Here is a 25,019-nt window from a genome sequence, read left to right as displayed (position 1 = left end):
TGGCAAGGGTTTTTGGAAGTGGTTTGCCCTTCCTAGTCCTTTCCTAGGACTGAGAGAGAGTGACAGGCCCAAGGTCACCCAGCTGGCTATGTGTCTAAGGTGGGACTAGAACTCACAGTCTCCCAGTTTCTAGCTTGGTGCCTTAACCACTGCACCAAACTGGCTGTACTCCTTCATCAATTTTATAGCAGATAGGCCTCTTTACTTATTTAATGTTTTACCATTTGGCTTCTCCATGGTCCTGAGAGGGGCTTTTTCCCCCTAAATGGAACCTGACACTGCTGTTCTCTGCTTCCAAGGTTTCAATTTGTTCCTTTTCCTAGATGCCTGGCTTCTAGTTGCACGTTCCCACGCCAAGCTATCTTGCCATATAGCATATGTCTTTTTGTTTCTACAGCTCCTTGTCCTCAGGTATCCAGCTTCATAAAAAACTGTGCTGTTCTGGCTTCAAGTACTGTATCAGTAAATCCATCAGGCTTGTATCAAAGTCATAAATTCAATCCAGGTTTCATACACACGTAGAAGACTCACTGAGACAAACCAAACATATCCAAAGAATTAGCAGGAGGGAGAATCTGAAGACAAAGAGAATTAATTTCCAAGGAAAGGAGCTTGCCGACTAGGGTTCTAAGCAAAAATTCATTGAGGCCTTTACTGGCTGGCATTGGGTAACAAGCTCAAGTACCAGCAGTTTCTACCCTTACCTGAGTATAGGCTGGCTTCTTTCAGCAAGTGACTCCCAAGTAGCTTTGCCAGATCTAGTTTTCTCTTGAGGTAGCTGAGCAATCCTATGTTTCCCTGTCTTTGCTGTTCTCTTTTGAGGTACTGGTGTTCTTAAGGGCTGGGACCAGAAAGCTCCTAGTCTGGGTCAAAATGCTGGGTCTATGGCAGGAACCATGGAGTAGTTTCTGGCAAACATAATTGCTGGAGCCTGGAATCTGAGGAAGGCTCTTGTGATACAAGATCCTTTATGAGAAGTATTCCATTCTTCTCCAGCTTGAGCCTCTCTGTCCTCTATGAATGTTGACAATATTTCATTTAATCAGCTGGGTTGGCCAAAACAGCATTTCTCTCATAGTTTGACTTTCACCATCTCTCTCTTTTTTTATTCCCAAGTTCTTTACTCTTTTTTCTCAATATAACCGCAAAGCTAGCTAGCTTTTTATAATTGACTTTCTCCAAATCTGGTCTAGTGCATTATTGGTGGAGTGTCTGTTTTTAACTTTTTCTCTTCCTTACCATAGCAGCATTCATATAGCATGTTGGCAGATTGCTAGGAAAGCATTTGGCCCAGGAGAGATCAGAAAAGTCACACACCAGGCATTTCTATAAAAATAATTTTATTTACAGAAAACAAACATATTTAAAGGCTGTTTGCTGAAAGGAGAGATTTCTCTCAGCTGCATACTCTCTGCAAGCCTACACAAAAGGGAAACTGAAACTAAAACAAGTTCAGGCAAGTTCCTCCCTTAGGCAATGCAACCATTAACACGTGAAAAGAGGACAATTAAATTCAACCTCTTCACCCAGCCAAAATGATTAGTTACCATAGTAACCTTAATCTGTAGTAGAAAACATATTAACACTCCCCTTTTTATCCTACAGAATAAGATGCAAACCAGTTTTCTTTGACAACTCTGTATGTCTTTCCATTCACAATATTTTAACATTATCTCCCCTTTGGTTTAACAGAAAGCTACCATCCTTCTTCCTGTGTATTTCCAAACCTAGGTTATTTGTTACAGTTCCAAGGCTTTTTAATGTGAAATGGCTTTTCATGCAGGCTTCAAAATCAAGCCTTTGTTTTTCTGTTGGTGTGAACAGCAGCCAATCATCAACATAAATGCACAGATACATACATCCTTGTTTGTCTTTCTTCATATATACACATGGATCTGCTTTTCCTTTTTCAAAATCAAAATTCTGCAGTTTTTCATCTAATTTTTGGTTCCAGGATCTAGCAGCATGTTTTAACCCATAGATTGACTTCTGCAGTTCACAGACTAGATTCTCCCCGTTTTCATAGCCAGGGGGTTGCTGCATGTATAATTTGTGGTCTAAATCACCATAGAGAAATGCAGTTTGAATGTCATAGTGGTGAACTGACATTCCTTTGAGTGCAGCAATTTTTAACAGTAATCTAATTGATTCACCTTTAGTAACTGGTGCAAAAGTCTTGTCAAAGTCTAAATCTTTCCTTTGAGTGAACCCTTTTGCAACTAACCTTGCTTTATATTTTTGGATTTTGCCATCAGCATCCCTTTTCAGTTTGAAAACCCACCTACAACCTAGACAGTGTTCATTGGGAGGTAGATTTACCAGTTTCCATGTTTTATTTTCTTTCAAGGATGCTAACTCCTGTTGCATGGCAGAATGCCAATTTTGTGCAATCTCAGGTGGTAAAGCATTCACTTGTTCTAAAGACTCAGATTCTGTGAATATGTGAAAAGCCTTTACTGTTTCAGCCTGAAAACGTGATGGAGGAATGCCTTATCTGCGAGATAATACAGGGCTTAAATTTTGACTCCTATCACTTTCCTGAGAAGCATCTGTCTCATCAGACAGATCTTCAGTTTGCTTTTCTGGTTTAATGTCCTCATCAGGCAAAAGATCACCATCAGCAAGTCCTTGCTGTTCTCTTGTGGTAGTCAGATCAACTGGAGAGCTAGAATTTAATCTCCCCCAGTTTTGTTCAGCAAAAGAAGCGCTTTTGCTAATTATCAATTTCTCTCCCACTATGAACCTGTAGCTCCTCTGGCTTTGTTCATAGCCAACAAAAATGGCTTTCTTTGTTATGGGGGCCTCCTTTCCTTTTCTGTTGTTTTGGAATATGAACCCAAGCAGTGCTACCAAACACTCTAAGATAGTTTACCTTTGGTTTCACACCATAAAACAAATGGAATGGAGTGTCCTGAATCACAGAGTTATACAATCTGTTTTGTACATAACAGGCAGTAGATATTGCCTCTCCCCAATAGTTAAAAGATAAATGTGAACCTTTAAGCATGCATTCCATCGCATTTTGCAAGGTTCTGCCCTTTCTTTCAGCAACACCATTTTGCTGAGGGGTGTAAGGGTTAGAAAGAATTTGTTCTATCCCCTTTTCTGCTAGGAACCTTTTGAATTTGTGAGAAAGGTACTCTCCTCCTCTATCACATTGGAGTGCAGATACAGGCCTAGGGAATTTTCCATTTGCCCATGTCACAAAACCTTTAAATTTCTCAAATGTGTTTTAAGATGTAGATAAATGTGTATCTTGAGAAATCATTTGTGTTAATCTTTGTGTTTTAAGATGTAGATAAATGTGTATCTTGAGAAATCATCAATGATGGTCATTGCATACCTTGCTTCTTCAAGACTTGGAGCAAAAGGAACAATAATGTCAGAGTGTACCATTTCCAAAGGTGTAGTTGTAATTCTGTCACTGTGCTTACTCACAGGAGCTTTTAGTGTTTTGCATTCTTTGCAAACTACACAATCTAAGTATTTGTCACAGGGTGTTATCTTTAGGTCAGCACACAGCTGTGGCATTTGTGCTATATACTTGAAATTAGCATGACCAAATCTCCTGTGCATCAGGTGTACACATTGGTCATGATATGGCGTGTTGGCAACTGCAGCCTTGCAGCTTGGCTTCCTTGCATTTTGCACAATGTACAAGGAGTCTTTTAATATACCAGTAGCACACAGTTTTCCATTTTTCCATATCTCACAACCATTTTTCTTAAATGTTATGACATACCCTGTTGCAGCCAATTGTGCCACAGATAAAAGGTTTGATTGTAAATTTGGCACATACAACACACCTTTTACAGTTTCTCCCAAGCAGGATAAATACAAGTCACCTTGTCCCATAATTTTGGTCACAGACCCATCAGCCAAAGATACACTTTGTCTTTCAGTTTTAGACAGTGACACAAAAGAGCTTTTACAATTACATAAATGACAACTGGCCCCAGAATCTAACACCCATACATCAGAATTACCCTTCTCAGCAACCTGTGCAATCTGGGTTGTTTGAAGAGCCTTCTTCTGTGTTGCCCTTGTGTTCTTCTTCTCTGTCTTTCTACTCTTGGGTCTCATGGCACAGTCTCTTTGCAAATGTCCAGCTGAACCACAAGTGAAGCATCGCTGGCTTGCTAGCGCTGTGGCCTCAGGTTCCTTTCCCTTCTTTTCCCTCATTTTCTGGTCTTGCAGCTTTCCAGAAGAGATGGGGGGGGATCTTTCCTCTCTCTTCTTCCATTCAGCGAGTAAGCACTGTGTAACATACGATGGGGTGAGGTCTGCTTCAGGCATAGCCTCCAGGGTACAAATCAGCGTGTCCCACGTTGCATTTAGTGAGGACAGGAGGATATAGGATTTTGTGAGAGGTGTAAATTCCATTCCTCTTTCCTGCAACTCAACAAACAGCTGCTGAATATGATGCAGGTGCTCAGGAAGGCTATCTCCTTCTGCAAGGTAGGGTCTGTACAGCTTTTTTGTCAGGGTAACTTTACTCCCTGCTGTTGCCTTTACATACAAGTCTCTCAAAGCGTCCCAAAGTTGCTTTGCAGACTGCATACCTCACACGTGGACTAGCTGATTGTCCTCAACTCCCAGGATAATGGTGGCTCTAGCCCGCTCATCCTGTCTAAGCCATTCAGCACTGGGATTTTGTGGGGGTTGCTCACCAATTGGCAGCCAAAGATTCTCTCTGCGAAGATACATCTCCATCTTCAGGGCCCAGTTCAAATAGTTGGCCTCTGATAGGTGCTCCAGAGGCATCGCTGAGGGCTGGGAGGTAGCCATGGCTTCTTCCTTCTTTTGCAAGTCACCTCAGCTGGCTTCTTTGTCCCGTAGACCGGCAGTTGCTGGAAAATCTCCAGGCAGCTCCAAAGAAAATCTTCACAGGTCTTTGCTACCTGCCTTTAAATTGTGCATGAGGAGCTGATCTCTCTATTCTCTCTGGGTTTTTCTGGGCTTACTGGGTTTACTGGGCTGCTTACTGGGCCTATAACCTGTTGGCAGATTGCTAGGAAAGCATTTGGCCCAGGAGAGATCAGAAAAGACTGCAAGCCTACACAGAAGGGAAACTGAAACTAAAACAAGTTCAGGCAAGTTCCTCCCTTAGGCAATGCAATCATTAACACGTGAAAAGGGGACAATTAAATTCATGATTAGTTACCATAGTAACCTTAATCTGTAGTAGAAAACATATTAACATAGCATTTGCCTGGCCTTAGGCACCAAAGGTGACTCTCTTCTTCTTCTTGATAGACATTTGAATTCAAATCCAGGATCCACTGTGCTTGTTATCTACCTCTTGAGGAGGCAGAACAAGAGAATGAGTTTTAATAATGACACAGAGAATCTTTATGCCATATTTAGGCAACCTTTCTGGGGTGATTTTGAGTATCTGTTAAAGGCACACTTATAAAATGGCTGCCATAGCAGACATAGATGATTTATAATTGATTCACATGAGGATTACCAATATATGAGTTACATAATACCTCCTTTCCATAATACCTGCTTTTCTCCAAGCAATTTCCCCAAGATTACCTCTCCTTTCCAGCTTATCTTTGTCTTTTTCCAGGGCAGATGGGCTCACTTCCAGATAAATTGTGAATTGGATTCATCTAATACTTTTAGTTTCTAAGGATGCCTTTGGGATCTGTATGGGTTCCACAGGAATTCTTGAAAATGAAAATGATGCAAAAAGCTGTTGTTTTGTTTTGCAGTATGCCAGCTTCCTATGTATTTGTTTTCAATAAAATGATCTTTAGAATTAAATCAGGTGCAGCTGGGAGCTTAGAAAGATAAACAAGGTTTTTGCAGGCAGAGCCCACAAGCAATACATAGACTTCTGTGGCTTAAGCTCTTTGGTTTCCCATCCTCCCAGCCCACTCTCAATACAGTTTTATAAAAAATAATGAGAATAGCTTGTCTTATAACACTAAACATATTCATTTTTTTTGTTTGAATTAAGCAAAGACAATAATCATGTGGCTTCCAAACCACAAATGAACTGATAGAAAAAGGCCCATCTAAAAAATCCAGACAGTGGGGAGATGTATTTCTATAGAAAGAAATTCCATCCATGGTGAGTCACCACCTAAAAGACATTATGGCTCAATGTTACCTGAAAAAGTGTCCATTCTATTCTCCCTACTCAGTCTTCCTCTGCAACATCAAGAAAAGGACTGAATGCACACAGTTCTACAAAAGCGCAGAATATTGCTTTGGGTGCAGAATTCAATTTCATTCAAACTTGGCAAGGTCCTAATATATGCTTGAAAATGTGCAGGCAATCCCAAGTCAGATAATGAAGATAGATTTCTAGTGATTTTATATGAGGCTTTGTTGTCTTGCCTTCTATAAATGAATGATAAAACCACCATAAATTATATAAAACAATAAAAATTAATAATGTGGCAATATGTACAAAGTCTGATCAGTACAGAATTTGGGTTACCTGAATTTGGTTTCTATATTACCCTGGAAACCTGTGCATCAGTCAACTGAATTCTGTGTTATTTTCTTAACTGTTAATTTGTATCTGGAGAAATATTGAGGCAGTCTACTGACATCATACCATGTGTCTATTCTCTAAATATTCTTGGGTTTTGTTTTTTTTAGGGTGGAAGGACACATTGTATACAGGAAGTATGCCCCGTTCTTTCATGTCCCCAACATCTGAGTCACACTCCTTCTGGACAGTGTTGCCCAAAATGTGTAGGTGAGTAGTTACTTTCATAGGACTACTGCATTTACAATGTACATTTCTCACAATTCGTAATATTTTGGGAAACATGTTGCTAATTCAGTAGATTGCATTGTGTTGTTAAAGCAGAAAGATGAACAGCTTAGTTTTTTGAAACATGGGTTAAAATTATTAAAAATAATATATTGCATAATAGTTACGATAACGAATAATAATTTATACTAAGGCTGTGCTGAGGTGGGATAGAAAATAAATAAAAATAAATAAATAAACCTCCAAAAATGCTTGCTGCTTTTACATTTTACATTAATGCTCCCACATGCTCTGAACCATCTTTTGAAGATCGAATCTGGAGCACTATGCAGTCCTAATTTGTGTTCCATTTTTATTTATAAGAAATACTGTAAGCTTAGACCCTGATTATGTTTTATATAAGAGACACACTGTAACTTTTAGAGAAATTTTGGTTCCATCTGCATCCTACTTTTTGTCCAAAATGAGAACAGTGTTTTTACCATTAAACTTTTTTGTGGTATAGGCTCAATTCTGAAATCGATTTTTATAGAGAGAGAGCCAGTTTGGTCTAGTGGTTAAGGCTCCTGGCTAGAAACCAGGGGACTGTGAGTTCTAGTCCCACCTTAGGCATGAAAGCCGGCTGGCTGACTTTGGACCAGTCACTCCCTCTCAGCCCAACTCACCTCACAGGGTTGCTGTTGTGGGGAAAATAGGAGGAGGAAGGAGTATTAGGTATGTTCCCTGTGTTATTTATAAAAATAATATAGGTGGGATAAAAAAAAATAGAAGGCTTCATTGGGTGCTGCTATTTACATTGTTTAATACGTCCTTTAATTACCCTCACAGAATTAATACACAGTAGTCTAATTCATACTTACCACATTTTCTGACACCTCCAGTGGTTCTACCCATCTAACAGGCTAGGTTATCAGGCCACCTTTGCTCCAACCCTGTTTGTGGCATGAAATATTTAGTGCTATACATTCAGGTAATACCTTCCAAATACCTTAACTTCCAGACAACTGCTAAGCCCAGAATGCAGTTTGTTTGGTTTTGCCTTAATGCACTGTGTGAATTCAGTCATAGTAGTTTTAAAATCATGATTTATGGCTTAGTATTACATATAAACCAGGCCACTGTATCCTACCTAGAGAACTTTCAGTACTTATAACATACATACATAAACACAAATGTACACACCCCTCTATACATATATGTTTAACCATTTACTGCAGTGCAAACTCTTATGAAAAAATATGGTGGTTTATGTTCTGTACAGTCGGATTTTGTTCAGGGGCATCCACAGGGTAGGGGGGATCAGAGTAAAAATGGCAGCTGTGATTACCTAATCAAAGCTTGGCTTTTTTTATGTGGGATTCATGCACAATGCATATAAAAAGTGTTCTGAGCTTTGATCACATGATTGTAGTCACCATCTTGACTTTATTCACATACACACACACAGATACGAACACTCCTGTCTTTTTTGATGATACAAAGTCCTAACAGCAATCCAACAGCATCCTTTGCCATTATGCAAAGAATATCTCATGGATTCTGCGCCACAAAAGTTTGGGGTGGTACCACGGTTCTTTCTAGATAGTCTGTTAGTCTAAATGGGAAATGGAATTATATAACTGGTTTGGGGGAGGATATGTGACAGCAAGAACCTTTGGTAGCAAATAAATTAGGTAACGTGTTTTTTTGTTCATAGCCTTACCATACCAGCCTTCACGCAATGTACAGCACATCTAAAGATGTGTTATCCCATATGGGATTTCTGAAAAAATTGAACTAATTTTTATTGGTGTTCACTGGGGTTTTTCATATCCTGCAAGCCTTGGCTGGCAGGCCCTAAAAGTTGCACTGAATTGACTTCTGGGCTGGAGCACATCATCACTTGGTGATTGCTACTTTCTAACACCAAACTTTACATCAAGGATATTATTTTGTAGGATGCCAGGAATCATGTAATGACAGTTGCCAATTGAGCACTTTTTCAGATTGGATTACATCACTTTACCAGGAAGAAGGCTACCATGTTCATATTATTCCTTCATATAACCTTTTATCTGTTGTGGAAGATACTTACATTCTTCCTCAAACTAGGAAGGTAGAATTGTGCCTTGAATTTCTCTGGGTTCAAATTTAGAGGTTTCATCCTGAGTAGAAATTCATGGTAGAACAAATACTAGCAACAAGCAATACTTGGTTAATATTTATTCTTCTATTTTTTAAAAAATCTGCAACAGGACTGGAAGATAGGTCTTTCTTTTTGTTAAATGCATAAGATGGTTGAGGAACCTCTTCTAGCTTTGGTTAAACATTAACAAGCAGAGTCTGCTTTCAGGAGGTCTGGCCTCTTTGCAGATTGGCTTCATCCTGTCTTCTGCACTTTCTAAATGAACATACCACCATATCATTATACTGGGTTATTAAAAGGTTAAATGAGGCTGGAAGATATTCCTTGGCTACTTGGTGCATTTTTCTTTGCATTTTAGAATTAGGAAAAATACTGAAAACCTGCTTTGCCAAACAAAGAAGAACAAAGAACAAAGTCTGAGGATTCATATATCACTATCTCATACTGTGCTATCCTTCAGAATCTGAGGATGGTGGCCTGCTCTTCCTGAGAAGCTTTTTCAGATAATAGTCTATTTTATTTCTCAATACGGTAGAACAGCAAATGTGAACAAAACAAAAAGTTACTTTTCACTCCACTAAGCCTACCATATCTGGGCTGCAAAAATCTGGACAACCGCTTGATGGTAAACAAAGAATCTAGTCTTTGCTGTCCTCTAGGGGTCAGAATTTTGCAGTTAAGATATAGTAACTTCACCTTCTGCAGCCTGAGACTTCTAAACCCTAAAGTACCAACATACTTGAAAGTGCCTGTGGTGGACTTTGGTGTTGTCGCTGGTTCTCAGGAAGGAGGGAGCACATTCCAAGGATGTGGTAGAGATAAGAGGAGGCACAATCTGGGAAGCAATGGTGGGAAAATGAAGAGGTTCAGAATAGCCCCGCCCTAGAGCTCTCCCAGTTTATTTCCCCTTAGGTTAGGTAGAGTAGCTTTAGTCTGGCAAGATTCTGTCTGTATGGCGTTAGCAAATAAAGAGCTGAAGTTTGAATGGACTGATTCTTCGTCGTTCTTGGGCTGGGCCTGACAGTGCCAAACTGAAGGAAGCTAGCATAGAAATCAGTTTTAGATCCATGTTTTGCCTGTTTAATGAGCTCAAGTAGAAGGATTAGGAAAATATCTGTACCTAATACTGTGGAATGCCATTGCTAGTCAGAATAAAAGGTATTGGGCTCACTAGATAGGTGATTTGAATCTATAATCGTTGTTAATAATCTGCTTTAGAATTCTTCTAAGCATGCACTGTGTAACAGATCTGTAGATGTCGTTAATAGTTCCCTCCTTTTCTATGAGGCATTGCGGTTGCTGTTTTTATTTTTTTTTACACTTGGTTTAGCAATAGAATAAAACTGACTTACACAGGCAATAATAGGTTGCAATTGAGTGTTGATTTTGTTACAATGTAGTTTCCTTTTAACTGCATTCTCTTTCTCTTATTTATATCCAGGGCAAAGGAAAGTGTTTGATCTCCCATTTGGAAGTTGTCTCTTTCATAGTGATGTTTATGACAATGGAGCCTCCTTTATGTATGACAACTGTACTAAGTGTACATGCAGGGTGAGTCATTAATAATCTGTTTTCCATGGTACCTTTTTTATGGTGCAACATTGATATAGTTTGAGGCTACTGAACTTGTTGCCATTGACTTTTGTAACGTGACAGTTACTTCTCTTAAGCGGTGTGGATAGGTAACTTTAAGACTTGGACCCTTGCAAACATGCATTATTTCTGTATGGATCTTTGATTCCTGTTTAAAAGTACTGAGTGTATTGGAGCCAAAAGATCTAGAACTTGCCCATACCTGTTCCTGTCTTCAGAGGCAGGCAAACAACCGCTCTGGGCAGTTGTGGAAGAGACATGCACAGCCTGAATGTGCCCTGCCTGCAGAGATAGGCAGCTGTCCTGTTTTGCAGAGATGGGGTCAGCCTTTGCTTGGCAGTCAACAGAAACAGCTGTGTTGGCAGAAGCCAAATTACTCCATCTTTCTTCTGCCAACTCTGGTTCTTCGTCAGTCAAAAATGCTCCAGAAGTCTGCATATCTTCCAAGCCAAAGAGCCAACCCAATAACTATTGGTGTGCCAGGTTAGTGAAGGGCCGTTTGGTAGTTCTGGAGTCCTGAGTAATTTTTTGAGTAAATTCTTGCATGTGTGCCTTCGGGTCCTTGACTGCTGGTGACTGCCTGCAGTTTTCTTGGCAAGGTTTTTCAGAAGTGGTTTGCCCTTACCTTCTTCCCAGGGCTGAGAGAGAGTGACTGGCTGAAGGTCACCCAGCTGGCTTTGTGCCTAAGGCAGGACTAGAACTCTTGTACTCCTGGTTTCTAGCCCAGGGCCTTAACCACTACACCAAACTGGCTTTCTAGTTAGGAAAAATAAAGTTTTTTTTTCTTCTAGCTTGGTAGATTAGAAATTGTGGGCCTGCTCTAAAGTTTAACCTAGACAGCCAAGGGATTTGTGTGTGTGTGCATGTGTCAGTGTGAGTGTGTGCAAGGGCATATAATTATATTTACATTTATATTTATTATACAAAAACATGTATATATCTCTTGACAGGAAGAATTTGAAAATAAAGTTCATTTTGGTAGTCAGCTAACCCAGGGCTGCAACCAGGATCTGTGTCACCCAGGGCAAACATGGATTCCATGCCCATTTTGGCGCCCCCCCAGCACTCATTTTGGCGCCCCCCCACTGCTCATTTTGGCGCCCCCCCAGCGCAGTGCCTGGGGCACATGCCCCGCTTGCCCCCCCCCAGTTGCGGCCCTGTGCTAACCTATCCTCCATCTAAAACATTAGTGGTAAATACAGTGCAGACATTTTATCTGGTTTTGAGATATACTTAGAAAATACAGGTAAGTTTATAAGGAGTTATCCATTGCCAGGCTTCTTCCAGGCTAACATTGGATCTAAAAGGCTCACAGGCAGGGATTCAAGGACACAGATTTTGATAAGGTAGTTTTATTTCAGCTACTAGAAAGACCATTAGTACAAACAAAATCAAAATTGCAAACTGGAAGACTCAAGCCGTACATGGACAGCAGACTCAAGATTAAAACCTGTGTCTTTCTCTGATCCATGCATCCATGAACCAAGAGCCATTTGTTTTTCAGCAGGAAAACTGTTTAACACCCTGTGCATTGTTATTGTGATGGATCCCTCTACGCTCAGCTACTTGCTTTTGACCTTGTGTGACCTAGCCCTTGCCCTCATGTATAAGCCAGCCCTCAGAAAGATGCTTCTGGGCCTTTCAAATGAACTGCAAGATCCACACTAGAGATTGTTGCTGGTTGAAAGAGAACCACGAAAGTCAAGCCCCAGAGGGTAACGTTTCAGGCATTTGCTGGTCCCAAGACTAGCAAAGAAGCATTGCTCTAGTGGTGAAGTTGTCCTCAAGCAAGTGCAAATGGTAGTGGTGTCCTGCAGCTTCCAGGCTGAGAATGCCCCTGGGCCTCTAAAGTCCTGAAGCCAGCACTGGGAAGCATTAATGCTACTGAAGGGGCCTGAGAAACACAAGCTGATTTTGAAAAGGAAGTCCTGCAGTGACTCCATTCATTTCAGGACTCCCATCTAGTGCTGAGGGTTTGGATAAGTACAAGGCATAGTGAGCGTACAAACAGTAGTGTAAGAATCTGTGAATGCAAATTAAAGAAAGGATTGCAGATGTGTGCATGTAAGATAGTAGGAAAATATTCCAGACCGTGTTGTTTCATTTTAGGTGCCTGTGTAATGTACTGGCTAGTGCTGGCTGGGGAATTCTGGGAGTTGAAGTCCACACATCTTCAAGCTGCCAAGGTTGAGAAACACTGGGCTAAGCCGTTCTGTGGTAGCATAAACTGGCAGTCACTAAGTATATTCAGTTTTAACTGAGTCCTAACTGAGAGAATAACTTTGTCATGTATCTGCTGTCTCATTTGTCTTTCTTTCCATGCAGGATTCCACTGTGGTGTGTAAGAAAAAATGCTCCCCTCCTGGAGGCTGCATCAAAGGCGGAGAAGAGTGCTGCAAAGAGTGCATCTCCTATGTGTTGCCTGAGGAAACAAAAGTGTGCAAGTTTGGAAACAAAGTCTTCCAGGTACACATCTTTAAATTGTGCCTCATGGTCAGTTCACTGGACCACTTAACAAGTTGTAATACATTCGAAACCATGCTTTTATTATTTTTTAATTGATTTTTAAAGCCAAATGGATACAATGTAAAAATGCCTTGAGGAAGTGGTCAAAGTAGCCAGTCCTTTGGAAGAGCACACTGACTCATTTTCCCTGGGGAGATGACTGACCAGCTGCCTCTTTGAATGGAATGCTATGAATTTGCATGGAATGCTATGCAGATTTGCTTTGCTCTTTGCATAGAATGCTGTGAATTATTTTCTTCAGCATACTTCTGATAGCCCTGGAAGGAGAATTTCTGTGCAGGCAGCCATCTAGCCGAAAAGAACTCCTTTTCCCACTCCTACCTTCAAGTGAGCCAATAAGAGTTTAGTTGGCTTTTCTGGATATTATTCAGGACATAGCTACAGTACTTCATGGATTGAGATATCATTGGGGTATTAGATTATTCTAATACATCATTGGGATTTATTGGAATAATCTGTTCCTGCCCTCCCACCCAAGGTCATTGGAGATTCCCTCCAAACACTTCCAATATTATTGGGTGACTGCTTGTCTTTTCAAGAAGTGCAGGATTTTTTCTCCAATCCCACCCTCAATTCTTTATTGGACTTGTATCATTGTGAAGGCGATCTGTATGTTGAGAGATTCTGAGATCAAATAAAAAGTGAAACCCCTTACAAAAAGAACCCTAACCAATGCCACTTTTAATTAATTTGCATTTTTTTCTTTTGCACAAAGCCACAATATAGAAGCCTTGTTTGCAATAAATTGAAAGAGACTCTCTTTATTTAGTTAGCAGTCTTAGACAGAAGAACTTAATTGTCTTTTTATTATTTCCTTTTTGATGGGGATATATGGGGGTAGATATAAATAGAAAGGTATACAGACGTAGATTGATGTATAAAACAATAGAAAAGAGAAGAGATATATCTTACAGTTATCATAATAACTGTGACCTCAAAATTATTTTAGGTGTATCCACAGACTTTGAGTTTTCTGTTTTAAATAGCTGACTCTCACCTATCAGTTTCAAGGGAAGTGAAGCTTAAGATGGGAGTCATGAAACAAAAGAATAAAGCAACAGGTGCCTAAAATAAATTTAACAGAGCTTTAGATTGGCGTTATTTTTCCATAGAACAGAAATCAAAATAATATATTTTGGAGACACTGGCTTTTTGCGCCAATCACATTTAGCCCAACCTCTTAGAGCAGTTGACTTAAGGAAGTGGATAATAACGAGGACATGAGTGCATAATCCACTGCAATAAACTTGGAAGCTCCAACAAGGTTATTTCTGTGTAATCAATATGCATAGTATATTGCATTCTCATGTTACTCACAAAGGCCTTTAAAATCTGCAGTTGTCTGCTCAGGTCATTTTAAAAAAGATATCTAGGTTATGCAACCAATTTAAAACCTGGGATTCCAGTCAGCGTAATCTGAGATGGGTAAGACAGACAAGGGACAGAATCTGGGGCCAATTGGAGTTCACGCGCCAGCTGCTTTTCTACATTCTCTTGTGTCTCCTTTTCATCCTGCACCTCATCCTAACTATAGGAAGGATGCTTACATTAGGAAAATGCTGTTTTGTTTTCTTAATAGAATTGGTGATGGTTAAGAGGAATGAGCAGGCATATTTTTCTACTGTTTGTAAGAACAGCAGTGCTTGTACTGAATCTCTTCCTCTTTGCTTTGCTAATCCTATTATTTAAATGCCTCTTCTGCTGCTTCACATCATCCATTCATTTCTATCTACCTGGAATGTTCTTTTCCAAACTTTTTGGTGTTCTTGTTTTTTCACATCTTATCTAACTGATGTTAGTCCTAATTTATCTTTTTCATGTTCTGAAAATATTGTGAGGAAGCAGAAGCTGATACTCTGATACCATTTAGAGTGGGTGAAGACAACTCTCTGTCTCAGGAGGCACAGGCCAGTAATGGGGGCCCATAGCAAGCCATAGCAAATCATTGATCCCTGATGTCGTTGCATAAACAGTGTGATTACGTACTTGAGTTTTTGTATCTGATACAAGCACATAAATCACATCATCGCATCAAGATGCATCATTTACACACACACACACACACCTTATCTCTCCATGTAAATACTTGGGAACCTGGTATGCAATTCACCTAGGAAAATAATCCTTATATAAATTAACGTTTGACAAGCAAAACTGAGCAGAGGAACAATCCCAGAAGATTGCTAATAAAAGAGGGAGAAGGGCAGGTTGCCATAAGGTTTGTTTTTGCCTGTGTCATCAAAATACCAAGGGTAGCTCAGTAAGGGGCATTTTATTTCTCCTATCAATGGGAATATATTCTAGGAAGCATAGTCTCTTGCTTTAACAGAGGGGAACTTGCATACAGGAAGTAATGACTGAAAAGTAAAGGACACATTAGCTGCAGGCTAGGATAGGCTATTGTGCACTTGGTGGAGAAGACAATTATTTAATGCTATTAAAGGTGACCCCATAGGTATTCATAAGCAACAAGGTAGCATTTCCAATCAAATGTCTATGCTTGTGTAAGTGCATGTGTATAGACTGTCTTATGCCGCAAAAAAGTAAATACAGGTAGTGCTTGCTTACCAGCATAATTAGGACTGGTTGTAAAGTGATGTCCCATGACCTCACTGACTTACTACAGCAGTTCTGGCAGTCCCAGTTGCCATCATTAGGTGAATCCTGCACGGTCACAGTGTCCCATGGTCACATGATGGCCATTTGCAACCTCCTGCTGGCTTCCCCATTTACTTTGCTTGTCGGAAGCTGGCAGGGAAGGTCACAAATGGTGATCGTGTGACTGCAGGACACTGCAACATTGTAATTGTGAGCCAGCTGCCAAGCTCCCAAATTATGATCATGTGACTGTGGGCTGATGCCACAGCCACAACGACTGGTCATAAGTCCCTTGTTCAGCTCCATCGTAAGTTCAAATGGTCACTGAACGAGTGGTTGTTAAATGAGGTCTACCTGTACAGTAATAAGGAAGGTAATAGTAGTGGAAAATTTTTTATCATATACATCATAAAAGATTTTACAAAAGAAAAAAAAACTAAAAAATTAAGACAGTAAAAAACTGATACAAAATAATTAAATTAGAATATTATAGTAGATGTTTTAAATCATTCGCTCTTTCCCCAGATCATAATACCACCTGTTTTGTCTCTATTTTGTTAGTATCTGCCCCACTTTAATTTCATTGCAGTAAATCAAAAGCTTCCATATGGTGGCCATTAAAGAACTACTTCTGCACCATCAATGGATGAAGGAATTTCTTAGAAACTTCATTTGGCACATGTAAACTGTAAGGAATTGAGCCAGAGCGTTATTCTAGCAACACATTGGAATCATAGTGTCTTTAGAGAGGAGGAATGGGGGGGTTCAAGTCAAATATATCTCTACCTGCTAGAATTTAGGTAATCTCTCCTTTGTACTTTCTAAACATTTTCAGATGTTTAGTAGATCAGATGTCTGCCTTAGCCCTGTAAGTAATCTAAATTTGAATTCAGTATTAGCTGTATTTCTGGGTTAAAGCAGAATGATGCTACATCTGGGAATAAATTTTCTATGTCCTGACAGAACAATCAAATATTTTCATGTGCAGTAACTTAAACATGCCAATCACAGTGGCTCTACTGAATCAGACTTTTCTAATTATGTCATCCCAGATGAGACAACCAGGATACAGGATAATCACAAATTGAATAGTTTTTTTTCCTCTAAGAAGGAAACAGAGCGAATCAGGTGGTTGATGGGAAATTCTATTGTGTCTTCATTAAGTGTGGAGTTATACTTCTCTATCTGGAAGAACCAGAGTGAAAAATTATCCCTGATGGCTTACCAATCAAACCAGTTGGAAATGGACACCTCATAATTGATTTAGATTAAACAATGACATAACTCCAACAGGGAGATTGTTGCTTTTTCTTTGTATAACAGGATGATAAATCCCTGGAACAGCTTCCTTCTGCCATCCCAGCTGATGGATGTATCATGTTTTCCCTCCTGCAGGACGGAGAGATGTGGTCCTCTATTAACTGTACCATCTGTGCTTGTGTGAAAGGCAAGACAGAGTGTCGCAAGAAGCAGTGTATTCCAGTCAGCAGCTGCCCTCACGTGAGTGTGACAATGAGGATCTTTAAAAAAAAAAATTCACCTGTTTATAAATGGTAGGGATTTTTGGTAGAAATCTTGATAGGCTTGGTACATGCAGACTTTGGAAAAGAGAGAACTATTTTCAGTTTCTATGACAAGACTAAAATATCCTGAGCAGAATATTTCTCTTCACTATATATCTATATAATCCTTCTGTTTCCTCCAAGTATTTCTTTCTAATCTAGGGATTTTTTTAGTTCTCTCTTTGTATTTCTCCCACTCTCATCTTCTCCCATTAGGTATACTGCATCATAGGCTAAATAGGTTTATGTGGCAATCCTGTTATTGGTTTATTTCAGGTGTAAGTCCCATTGAACTCTGAGGCTGCTTCTAAACAAGGCTCATTGTCAAAATGCCAAGGGACTCCAAATGATGGCATATTCCAGCTGTAGCTTGCCCATTGCTGCTACTCTTTATTACTGAACATTTATTATGAAGGAAAGATGCAGGACCTACAGAATATCTTTTGACTGCTAGAGCTAGGTGATGGAGTTTTTAAATGTTAATAAAAGAACTCCAAGCAGCTAACAGCAATCTTGCAGAGTAGAAGCGTGAACAAAAAGAGAACTTGCACATCAAGCTTAATTATGTTCAGAAATAAATTCAGTCCACAGCAGTTAGATGAAGAAAAGTAGAGGTAGATTACTTTTATTCAATAGATATGGATACAGGTAGGTTCATTTATTTTATTTATCAGATTTATATTACTGCCCCCTCCCCCAATGTGGGACTCTGGGCGGTTAGAAAGTAGTAGAAAGGCACTTCACTGATTCTTTGGTAGACACTTTCTATGTGGAATAGAAAGTCTGTGTGCAAGTGAGATGTTAGAGGACAAGGCCTGCATTATGTAGCCCTCCTGCCTGCATGTCTGCCTATGAGGTAAGAAAATGGAAACTGTTAAATCTCCCAGACCAAGAAGGAGGAGGAAGAGGAAATCAGATGACCGATGTGACTTCCCACAAGCACAATAGAGACACACCTACGAGATAAACCCTCTTATTATGCTTGTGAGACAATGCTGAGTTGACCCCTGATAATTCCAACACTAGGATCTGTCAGAATTCAATGGAATGCAAGTATATACTAAGAGTTACAGTGGAAGCTATCAGTTTGTAACTCTGGGTGAAGGGAGAAATAAATACATGCTTCCTTAATGCAACTGCTTCACACAACTCAGAACGTACATAAAACTATGCAACAGTTATGTTTGCAGCAACATAATTAAGCTGCATTTTTCCATTTTAGAAATAAAGAAAAGATGAATGGATTGTGGCATCTGAATTACTTTTTTGTTTCAAATATTTTATCCATTGTTCAACTGGAAAAGGGACGCGGTGGCGCTGCGGGTTAAACCGCTGAGCTGCCGATCGGAAGGTCGGCGGTTCGAAACCGCGCGGCGGGGTGAGCTCCCGTTGCTCGTCCCAGCTCCTGCACACCAAGCAGTTCGAAAACATGCAAATGTGAGTAGATTAATTGGTACCGCTTCGGCGGGAAGGTAACGGCGTTCCGTGAGTCATGCCGGCCACATGACCACGGACGGGTCCTTAGGGACAACGCCGGCTCCAAGGCTTAGAAACGGAGATGAGCACCGCCCCCTAGAGTCGGACACGACTGGACTTTACATCAAGGGAAACCTTTACCTTTACCTTACCAACTGGAAAAGGTTTTCTGGATTTCTAAATAAATTCTAATTTGTAGACATATAGGCCCCAATGCACCCTGGGAAGGATCTTTTAAGAAAGAGCACATGCTCCATATGCAGAAGGCTCCTGGTGAGGCCTGATGAAGCTTGCTGCCTGAAATCCTGGACAGCTGTTGCCAATCAATGTTAACAATACTGAACTAAATGAGCCAGGTTACTGAGATGGTATAAGGAGGCTTCCTCTGTTACTGTCACTAAGCTAAATAAGGTCTAGAAGTCTTTGAATGTATTGCCTGTAAATAAGACCTCCTTGTAATTCAGTCACACTTGGCTGCTTACTGGAGGCAAAGTTCCCATAGGAAACCTGATTCACACTAGGAAAGCAGCAGGTTATAGGAAGCCTTTGTAAACATCCTCACATATGCATGGGTCAAGGTGGATAAACATTATGAACATCCCATACGTAGAAGCATTTAAATAAGCTAACCATTGACAGAACTCCAAAAGAAGAAATGTGTTACCCAAGAAGATAATACAGAAGGATTCAGATTAGCAGAAAAAAATGCATGTGCTGATTTATGTATGGGCCTAGGTGCACTCAGTCTGCTGTCAAGTTGCTTATTCTCAATGTGGAACTTCAGAGTCTTTGTCCTTAAACTGGACAAAAACTAAAGAGCCCTTCAGACAGAGGTCAGCTTAATGTAGAAAATAACCTTCTGACAACCTTTCAAATAGAGAATTGAAAAGTAAAGCACAGAGCCACCCTGGTCTTAGATCTAGAGGAGCCCAAGAGTGTTCTCATTCTTACTTGGCAGAGGTCCAGATCTATGTTAGAAAAATGGCAGGAGATATTGAGATCCAGGATCTCAGTCATGCCTGGGGATTATTTGATTCTCAAGAGGATCTAGAAATCTCAGAAGAAGGTAAATTGCTTCAACCTTCTCTGGGCCCATTTTCAATATCCAGGCTATTTATCAAAATGTCTTGTAGTAGTAGACCTAAAAAACATTTCCCCAAGACCCTACATATAGGCCTCTGAAAGTTCTATATTCCGTTTGTTTGGAATAACCTTCCTTTGGGATATACGTTGCACAAATGCATTTTGAACCTATGAACTTGAGGTGAGCTTCAGATTTATTCAGGGCATGCTGTCCCATGCCTAGCATATGTTTTTATACACATCTGCTATTTTAACAAATAAACAAAAAAGAAGCGTGGCTGGTCATATACCCGTGCCAAATAAGGGAAAAAAACAAGAGCAGCTGCTCTTATTGCATAATCTCCCCCCAAAAGCTTAACCAGTTTTGCTTTTTTAAACCCACACACAGAGAAGACAAACCATAGATACAAACCTAGACTGTTATTAAAAGAACCAAAAGGGAAGACCCTATAGAATTCAAAGATCCCCAAATATGAACTACTTATAAATATTCATGGATAAAAGTGTCCCATTCCTAAGGAACCCCTCAACTGATCAACAACAGTTGCAGCACATGTTAGCAATAATAAATGGCTTTCTTTTACAAGTCAGAAACAGAATTCTGTGCCAACAGGGTGGCTCAAGTAACTAGACTTACCAAAGCATAATTTTGTTTGACTTCCGGCCACTTTCAGCTGGGAGGGTGACTACACCCCTTTTATGCAAACCCAGAGATAAGGCTATCCTATTTAATTAGAAAGTATTCAGTTATATTTCTCCCCTCCATTCTAGAGTAGCTTGTCCACTTGAGACCCTTCCTGCTGGATCTGATGTTTGGGGAATTATGGGAGAAGGTGGGTGGTTGTGCCCTGATTAAAAGGATCAGAAAGTGCTTTATGGCACCAGGTGAGACACTTTTTTGCCTTGCCCTAAACTGAAAGCAAAAAATATAACAATATGTTTAGGCTTCATTCCATGTAGATAGACATTATAACTTTCTGCTGCTAGTCATTACATATATACTCCATTTTTCTGTTTTATTTTCCTTCTAGAAAACTTAAGGTAGAACACTTGGCTTTCTCCTGTGAAGTAGGTTATTTGAGTGGCTAGTCTGTGAAGGTCCAGGATAAAATGGACATGTTTGTGTGCTGGCTCATAGGCAACTTAAAAATGGATTGCCCAGTTAACCTCATTTTCCGCATTCACACAGGGTGGTGGGTTGTTCATATACATTTTTCCTGTGACACAGGAGGGCAGTGCAGATGACCATCTTGTCAAGTGGCACCTTCCATATCTAGTTGTACAAGAAAACAGGCATCATGTTTTCATGTTATAAATGACGAGCTGCAGATTATCTGTAATGAGTGGCGATAGAATATACTGGAATAAAGCTGCTGTCCTTACCACTTTTTAATACTGCATTCATGGACATGTTGATTGACATTGTTTCTCAATACTCTTTTAAAATTATTTGCTAAAATAATGCTAAAATAATGCAGTTTGCTTTATGTACAATGAACAAACTCGGTGCTCCACACATGGCTGTTGAGGAAGCCTTCGCTTCAAGGCAGAGATTAACTGTCATGGGTTGGGAAACGGGTTTAAATGTCTCCTTCTCCCTTGTGTCCTTCTTTCTACCTTCCAAGAGAAACAACTGAAATATTCCTTGAAGTGCAGCACCAGGAAGGTAAAGACAGTGGCATGTGCCACTAATAGTTACAGTAGTAAAAATCATGTTCATCCTCTTCATTGCATATTTTGTTTTTGTCTTAGTACATCACAAATTTATTAAGGTGGTGATGTCTTTTTGTTTCACTTAAGAGACACTACAGTGCATCAAAAACATTGCATCGAATGCTTTTCCCATCCCCTTCCAATACAATATTCTTTATGCTTGTTTCATGTAGGGAAAGATCCTCAACCGAAAAGGATGCTGTCCCATTTGCACTGAAAGTGAGTAAGTTCATTTATTTACTTTTTTTTCTCAACACTGTTCTTGTCAGCAAAATAAGGATAAATTATTGTGTGTTATTCCTCATTTTGTGTAAGTAGTTGCAGTAGGATTGAGTTTATGAAAAATTTTGAAGAGCAAATTTTGTATTTATCAACATAAATCTCAATAATTTTGCCATTTATTGCTTCTATCCAAGCCATTTCCTTGTTAATAAAATTATAATGAGAAGCTTAAAATGCTTTTATGTCATTACAGAGCTTTCCCGACATAATCTACATCTATATGACTTGAAATAATGTTCAATGTCATGAGAATTTTTTAAAATGCATACAGATTTGCAATGAGATTAATAATACATAATATTTGCTAACTAGGACTAAGATTGGAAATTTCTAGTCCTGCTACTGTTTGTATAAAAGAATAAAAATTATTACTAATAATATCCTTAATGAAAGACAGGGTAGCCCAGATTTATTATTGCAAATATTATTCATTAAAATGTATTAGCTGTTTAATTTTTAAAGAATGAGCCATAGAACAGTTCACTGATTGGCCTTAGGCAAACCTCTACGTTTTCATCTTCACCTTTCAGTTTGCAGTCTGAATAATAGCTACTTTACAAAACATTTTACTGATTTTTTTTCTACTCTGTTTTATCAAGGTGGGAGAATAGATTTAAGAATTACATTATTTTTCTGTTTGCCCAAGAATAATATAGCTGAGTGTTAGAACTCACGTCTGACATCTGGAAAACTCCTGCCCTGAATATTGTGACAGATGAACTGACTCAGTCTAATGTAGCTTCCAGTAACATCCATCCATCCATCCATCCATCCATCCATCCATCCATCCATCCATATACAGTATCTTTCACTGATATAAAGATTTCTCCTGCAGATCACAGTGATGTAACAGTTGATTTTAATACATAAATCTGACATAAATCTAATGGAAGCCATGAGCAAGGCTAGAATAAGGTATTTTGGTGCTAATTCTCACTTCTCTGGGGCATTTTTTGCAAGCACACTGGTACAAAATATAAGCAATTAGGCAATTAAGAATTAATAACTATTTTCTATAATTCATGGACAAACATTTTAAAATAATGAACAAATTGCCTTCCAAGAACTGATTCATGTGTGCATATGTATTAATTATTTACAGATACATTTGTAAACCAACTTGGTTGCAAACTATTTAATATTAATTGAAGTTCTATGTGAGAGTTTGATATGCAATGGTTATCACACAATGATAACACCCACACTCATACTTTTTCATGAATAGCTGCAAACATCTCTTCTCATTGCATTTGATTTTTATGGAGAGATTCAGCATAGAAATGAACATGTATTTTGGAGTTGTGTAGTTGCCTTAGGCAGATGATTAGCAAGTAGTCTTCTTTCTCACAAAAGATGACCTTTGATAATTAACCCAGACACTGAAGAAGTAGTCTGGAGCTTTGAATCAATCATTCTTGTCTTCTTGGACTGGATTTTGATGCTTCAAAATATTCCTAGGGGACTTTGTGAGATCTCATTCATTTCTAGAGGTGTGAATATACATTTTTGGAAAGGCCAATAATTTACTTTCTCTAAAGAAAACTAGTGTGAAATGTTAAGTCTCTCCATCATTGATTTATAAGGTAGCTTAGAGGTAGAATATAAAACCTGTTGAAAACAAAACACGATATAAGAAAAAGCTACTTGAGTGCAGAGGGTATACAGGAGAAAAAGTCAAAAGGAAATACCCATAAACATTCAAGCTAGAAGAATTCTTTGGACATGATTCTAGGAATAGCTTATGACTGACAGTTGCTTGAGCTCTAGTGAATGAGTGTTACTGAATCTATTTACCATGACTACACATTTGGTTGCAGTTAATCCATTAAGTACCTTAGATTTAAATGTTTTAAGATGTGATTATTAATTCCAAAATGGTAATGAAAGAAACTTCATTGTGTGATTTTTCCACATAATTTAACACAGTTTGTTATTTCCTTGAGCTGTAATGAAAATATTTATGGATGGAGATATGGTGGTATTAAGTCAAGAGGGTGCTGGAGTTTCTAAAATATTTGAACTCAATTGCAAAAATGCTGTATTTTAAATTTTGGTTATACTAAAAATAATTGACTTAAAGTGATTCCTCAGCGCTATCCTGTATATGACATAAACAGAAACCTTTAACAAGTAGAAAGGAATGCCTTTTTTCCATAGTATCTCCTTTTATTACAGATTAGTATATATATTTTAGTAATAATACAACACTAATGTGCCATGAAGTGCAGTGGCTTTATTAGGAAGAAACCCATTTTGTAGCTGTGGGAAAGGTTTCTCTGCAGAAGAACACTTGACAGTAAGAGGAACATTTCTAAAGAGAGTAGAAAGGTTCAGAAGAAAATTGCAGCCTATCCCATTGTTAATGTTGAAACGAATGATAAAACTTTCCAGTTCTTTACTGTCACAGGTCAGCAAGACTGAAGGGCCATAGAAAAAAACCTGCCTTAAATTAAAAAGCATTTCCAAAATGATGAATAATATTCTGTGGTAGAAATTTCCAGGGCTGTGCAGAAGTACCCTTCAGAACGCATAGGAGTATATATGACACATATCCTTTTTGAAGCATAAAAACAACCGTGTGCAGGTTTGCACAGCTATTCAAAAAACAACTTCAGGAGTCTCTCCGTGCATGTGCATCAGGAGCCAGTTTGCTTCATTATTTTCCCAGCAAAGCAAAGTGGCTGTTCGTGCACATACACCCAGAAACAACCAGGAGACAACTGTTTATGAAGCGGCACACAAATCTTGAAAAACACACTGATGCTTTAAGGATCTGAAGAGGTAACGTTCTGCAAAGCATGTCTTTTGAAGGGTTTTCATAACCCTAGAAGCTGTACTTACTAATTTTTAAGTTTTTGGTAAGAGATACTGGAAATGAAAAGTGCAAGGAAGCATGGTGTATTCACGCAGTTCAGCTCTTGCTCATGGTGTTCTAAAATAAATTTAATAAATAACCATGTAAATCAATTGTGTTGATGTATGGTTTTCCTTCTTTACAAATGAAATGTAGAGTTCAATTCTGCTCTGTGTATGATATAACTAGCTTTGAATGTCCCATTTTAGGATCAGTTATTTCTTGCTTGGATGCTGAAGCCTAATTCAGAGTTTGGATTTTTAAAGCCAAATCCTGTTGAGTTATGAATGTGTGAGCAAACTACTCTATTCTCCAAATGTAATGTCATATTTTGACTCAGAAAATATTCAAATCCCCCTTAGTTATGGGTTGTACAATATTTGGCTTGGCTGCTATAAATTAACTTGCAAGCTCTGCCTCAAGAGCAAATTACATCTGGATACTTTGGAATTCACTTGGACTTCATTCCCC

At 39.1% G+C, this 25,019-nt stretch overlaps 1 protein-coding gene across 1 annotated transcript in view; it reads left to right on the top strand.

Annotated features, from left to right (window-relative positions):
• Window positions 1–25,019, top strand: part of BMPER (BMP binding endothelial regulator) — a 181,550-nt gene that overhangs the window by 93,481 nt on the left and 63,050 nt on the right. The window contains exons 7-11 of the mRNA XM_063304049.1: window positions 6,619–6,718; window positions 10,303–10,412; window positions 12,780–12,920; window positions 16,974–17,078; window positions 21,586–21,631. Of these exons, the coding sequence (XP_063160119.1) occupies window positions 6,619–6,718; window positions 10,303–10,412; window positions 12,780–12,920; window positions 16,974–17,078; window positions 21,586–21,631 (502 nt within the window). The remainder of the gene's footprint in view (window positions 1–6,618; window positions 6,719–10,302; window positions 10,413–12,779; window positions 12,921–16,973; window positions 17,079–21,585; window positions 21,632–25,019) is intronic.

Source organism: Candoia aspera, chromosome 4, assembly GCF_035149785.1.
Source record: "Candoia aspera isolate rCanAsp1 chromosome 4, rCanAsp1.hap2, whole genome shotgun sequence".
Lineage (NCBI taxonomy): Eukaryota > Metazoa > Chordata > Lepidosauria > Squamata > Boidae > Candoia > Candoia aspera.
The sequence above is the reverse complement of the archived record's forward strand: the minus strand, read 5'-3'. Positions and strand labels throughout refer to the sequence as shown.